At 54.3% G+C, this 3,981-nt stretch overlaps 3 protein-coding genes across 3 annotated transcripts; all 3 read left to right on the forward strand.

The window, feature by feature from the left end:
* Window positions 1–119: 119 nt before the first annotated feature.
* Window positions 120–524, forward strand: DQ04_12961000 (vesicle transport v-SNARE 11; the record flags this gene model as incomplete). Its single annotated transcript, XM_009316851.1, has 1 exon — window positions 120–524. One exon carries the CDS (start codon window positions 120–122, stop codon window positions 522–524), a length of 405 nt encoding a protein of 134 aa, XP_009315126.1.
* Window positions 525–836: 312 nt separating this feature from the next.
* DQ04_12961010 (putative ankyrin repeat domain-containing protein 32-like) lies at window positions 837–2,642 on the forward strand (the record flags this gene model as incomplete). The annotated part of the gene is made up of 1 exon (XM_009316852.1): window positions 837–2,642. The coding sequence occupies one exon, from the start codon at window positions 837–839 to the stop codon at window positions 2,640–2,642; it is 1,806 nt and encodes a 601-aa protein (XP_009315127.1).
* A 764-nt stretch (window positions 2,643–3,406) lies between these two features.
* DQ04_12961020 (hypothetical protein) lies at window positions 3,407–3,655 on the forward strand (the record flags this gene model as incomplete). Its single annotated transcript, XM_009316853.1, has 1 exon — window positions 3,407–3,655. The coding sequence occupies one exon, from the start codon at window positions 3,407–3,409 to the stop codon at window positions 3,653–3,655; it is 249 nt and encodes an 82-aa protein (XP_009315128.1).
* Window positions 3,656–3,981: the final 326 nt, after the last annotated feature.

Below are 3,981 nucleotides of genomic sequence, written 5' to 3' on the forward strand. Positions count from 1 at the left end.
TCGCGAAGGTGCGCGGCGACTGTGCGGCGGCCGACCGGGCGGACCTCGTAGGTGCCACCGCGAAGAAGGGCGTCGACGCCGCCGCGTTGGGCCTTGACGACGAGACCGCGCGGCACCGGATGCAGATGATGCAGAACACGGAGAAGGTGAAGCAGGCCTCCAACACGCTCACCAAGGCAGAGCGGCTGCTGACGGAGACTGAGGAAACAGGCACGGAGGCGCTCCAAAACTTGCGCACGCAGACCGAAACGCTGCATCGCATTAATGCCACGACAATAAGTGTGAACGAGGAGATTTCAGAGGCGCGCAAGATCCTCACGCGCATGCATAGCACAATGGTGAAGCACAAGATAATGCTGATCGGCATAATCATCGTCCTGCTGCTCCTCATATTTGTGGCCGTGTATGTCTCTGTCTCGAAGCATGCGAGTCAGCAGCCGGTACAGCCCTCGCAGAAACCGTCCGAGGCACCGCCGCTGCCGACGTGGAACCCGCAATCAGGCGGCGGCATTCCCAACGATTGAATTGCGCCAGCTTTGCCGCCTTGCCCCAGCACACCTACCTGCTTGTATGTGAACACGTGCGTTTCTCTCTCTTCCTTTGTGTGTGCGTGTGAGAGAGATTTTGTGTGCATCCTTGTCTGCAAATGCTCCTGTATGCGAAGCGAAGTGAGTTCTGGAGGTTTTTCTTTCTTTTTTTTTCCGCTTTCCTAGGACGCTTTTATCTTTGCCCCTGTCGGGTACAGAAGGGTTGCCATTGATCCCCGAGCCGTTCCACCTCCATACACACACACACGCACGCACGCACGCATAGAACGATAGAACGAAGTCCACACGATGCACGGACGCACAGAGGAATCGGCTCGGCTCACAGCTAGACGCGTGCGGTTCACAGAGCCGGCATCGGTGTCGCAAAAGTCCTATGAGAAGCTCCTACAGGCGCTGCTACACGAGAGAGACGCAATCAGCAGTGCGTATAACTCGCTCTTGGCGCTGGTGCGCCAAGACCCCGGCACGAATGGTGAGAAGGCGCACGCTGCTGCAGTGGTGTGCGGCCTGGCCGGGCTGCTTCGCTATATGCTGGAGCGCCTGCACCACCATACAGCAGAGGCGGCGGTGGGCTTCGCACAAGAGAGCGGGGCGTTTGCGAGTCCGCAGTGCGCGGAGGCCGCGGTTGCGCTGCGCGAGGCCTTAGCGATGGGGCTGCGTGCACAGAGCGCACGGAAGAGCGGTACGCCGCATCGCGAAGCCGCCTTGGAAGAGGGGAGTGAGAAGAAGAAGATCACTCGCCCAAGACGACGGCACGTTTTCGCCGTCTCGTCGCGCTACTCGGGGGAGGCACAGCGCGAGATTGTGGAGGTCGTGACGTGTCGCCTCGGCCGGACGACGGTGGTGCTGCGGCAGTGCGATGACAGCAACGAAGAGAGCGTTGCTTTGCAGTTCGGTTGCCACGTTCTCGTGGCCCCGTCGCCCCCTACCAGCCCCCCTGCTATTGTGTACCTGACAAAGGAGAGGCTAATGCAGTACGTACAATCCACTTTCGGTGATGAGGCAAAGTGGAATACGTCGCAGCCACAAGCGGAACATGACAATGAAAGCGATGTGGATGAAGAACTCGACGAGATGTTGTGTGCGCTCGACTTCACGGCACGTAGCAGCCTTCTGCTGACGGAGACCTCGCGGCTGACGAGCCCAATGAGCGCGGCTACTATCCTTCCTAAGGATTCTCCGCGCAACCCACTCCCCGCCAACCCCACGCGAGCGCCAACAGACAGCCGAAGCGATATGTCACTCGTATGGAGCGCGATGGATGAGAATAGATTGCCGTACGGTGGCCAGCGGAAGCGACCACGCGAAGAGCAGGAGTCGCAGGTCATTCAGTATCGGCACGATTCACCACCACAGCTCTCAGTGGGTCTGGCCGAAGACGCTGCGAAGGAAGTTGCACTGGACCCGGCACAGTGGTGCTTTCAAATCAGCATGTCGCTTAAGGATTCAAAGAGTGAAATACTGAAAGCCATTCGTCGACTTGGTGGTCGTGTAGACAACAGCAGTTCGTACAACCCAGAAACAACCCACCTGGTTGTCGCCGAAGGATTGGCGGAACGCACAGAGAAGTATTTGAGTTGCTGCGCCGCCCTCAAATATATTGTGACGCCTCGCTACATATATGATTCTGTTAGACGGGGAAGGTGGCTCATCGGCCGTCTGTATGAGTACGACAAAAATCCCTTGCGACACCGCTTAAGGGAACCAATGACGTTGCCGTTCTGTGGGTGGTGTGTAGTGTTGTTTACATCAGCGCCGCAGGTGGACTCTGGCATCGTTTCTGTGCTACAGGCAGGGGGCTGCACCAATATTACATCATATGTATTTGATAATCTGTGCTCTCCCCAAATTGATCCTGCATGCGTAGATGAAGCGTCGCATTTGTTGGTGGAGTGCAGGGACATGTCGCCCGCGGGACGTTTTCTTCCTCCGCCGTGGTTCCCCCCAGAATTGAGACAACCTGACACCCGTTTCTTTTCCCTGGAGCTGCTGTACCACTTGCTGTGCTACTCCGCATCTCCCCTGTTTGACGACAAGGGACGTCTTTTAGAGGAGCAGCTGGTACCATCAACGTGCCGATTAGAATTACCTTGAATTGTGCGTCTGGTGAGACCAAGAAGGGGGGCCCTGCCGCCTTCCAGCGGGGCAAATGAGCCACGCTGATCCTTATGTGAGGACTTCGCCGCAGCCAAGTACCCGTGGAATGAGGTGCATATTGCCTCTTCCCATGGTATACATGCTATTTCACATCTTGCCTGACTACCGACCTGTCCTCTTCGTTGTTTTTCACCCCTTTTTCGCTGTGCTTGTGGGCTATACCTTTATTTTTTTTTTTTTACGTTCGAGTAGATCGGCAGCTGCTGGTAAATAATAATCAGTTGAACCACTGATCTACGGGGCGCATTTACAAACAAATATAACTGAGACTATTGTGGTGCCGCTGGATACAGGAGGGTTGTTCCTATCACAACAGTCGAGTAACGGCCGCAGTGTTACATCACGACAGCAAGATGTGGAAAGTGTTGTCGTAGTTATAGGGTTTCAGCTGAGCGTCATGCAGGCATTGCTGCTGCTGCTGTTTCCTTCTTAAACAGAGCAATGGCTATGGCGTGAGTGTCCATGGAGAGAAGTCTGGGCTTTGTTTTCGCGGCAACGCTGCTGCTGACCCCTTACTTTCTTTGGAAGTCATCTCTCTCTACGCCGTGTGTGCATTTTTCATGGATGGTTTCATTCGCTGATCACTCGTTTGTTCTCTCTATTTTATCTACACATACACACAATTGTACACCCTGTGCATAGACAAGCACTTCAACACACCGATAAGAACTCATTTACATATACATCAGTGTAACGCAATAATGGGCTGCTTCAGCTGCTCCAAACTACTCTATATCGCCATCCTAGTGCTCATCACGGCGTATTTGGGGTATGTGATTGCGTTTGTTCCAGTCTACCGATACGTGGCGATCATCGGCATTCTGCTCCTTATTGCCTTCAAGTTTTCTGTGTGGCGTTTTCTTCCCTCCGAGAAGGCCTACGTGCGGGAGAAGGCGAAAGCCATCACAGACAAGCGACTCGCCTTTGTTGCACCTGCAGCAACCGTGTAGGCGCGAAGTTGCGCTATTCGAAGGCCCCTTGATCCGCTATAAATAATTTGAGCAGAAACTCTCCACATATTGCTTTTGGCTTTTGATGCTCATTCAGCCGATGAGGTGCGGCATTTCGTCTTGGTTTCCCAACCCGCTGGCTCTGTACTGAAGTGTGAGGAAGCTGTGGGATTTGCTGTATGTTTCCTGTTCTTGCCGTCCTCCTGTTTTCAGTTTGCGGCCAAGTTTGCTTATTCATTCATTTCGTTTTCTCACTTGTGCTGTGCTGTGTGGAAGGGTCACGCTCAAACTGACCCATACACGCACACACACACACACACACACAC

This window comes from Trypanosoma grayi, assembly GCF_000691245.1.
Source record: "Trypanosoma grayi strain ANR4 Tgr_1296_V1, whole genome shotgun sequence".
NCBI lineage: Eukaryota > Euglenozoa > Kinetoplastea > Trypanosomatida > Trypanosomatidae > Trypanosoma > Trypanosoma grayi.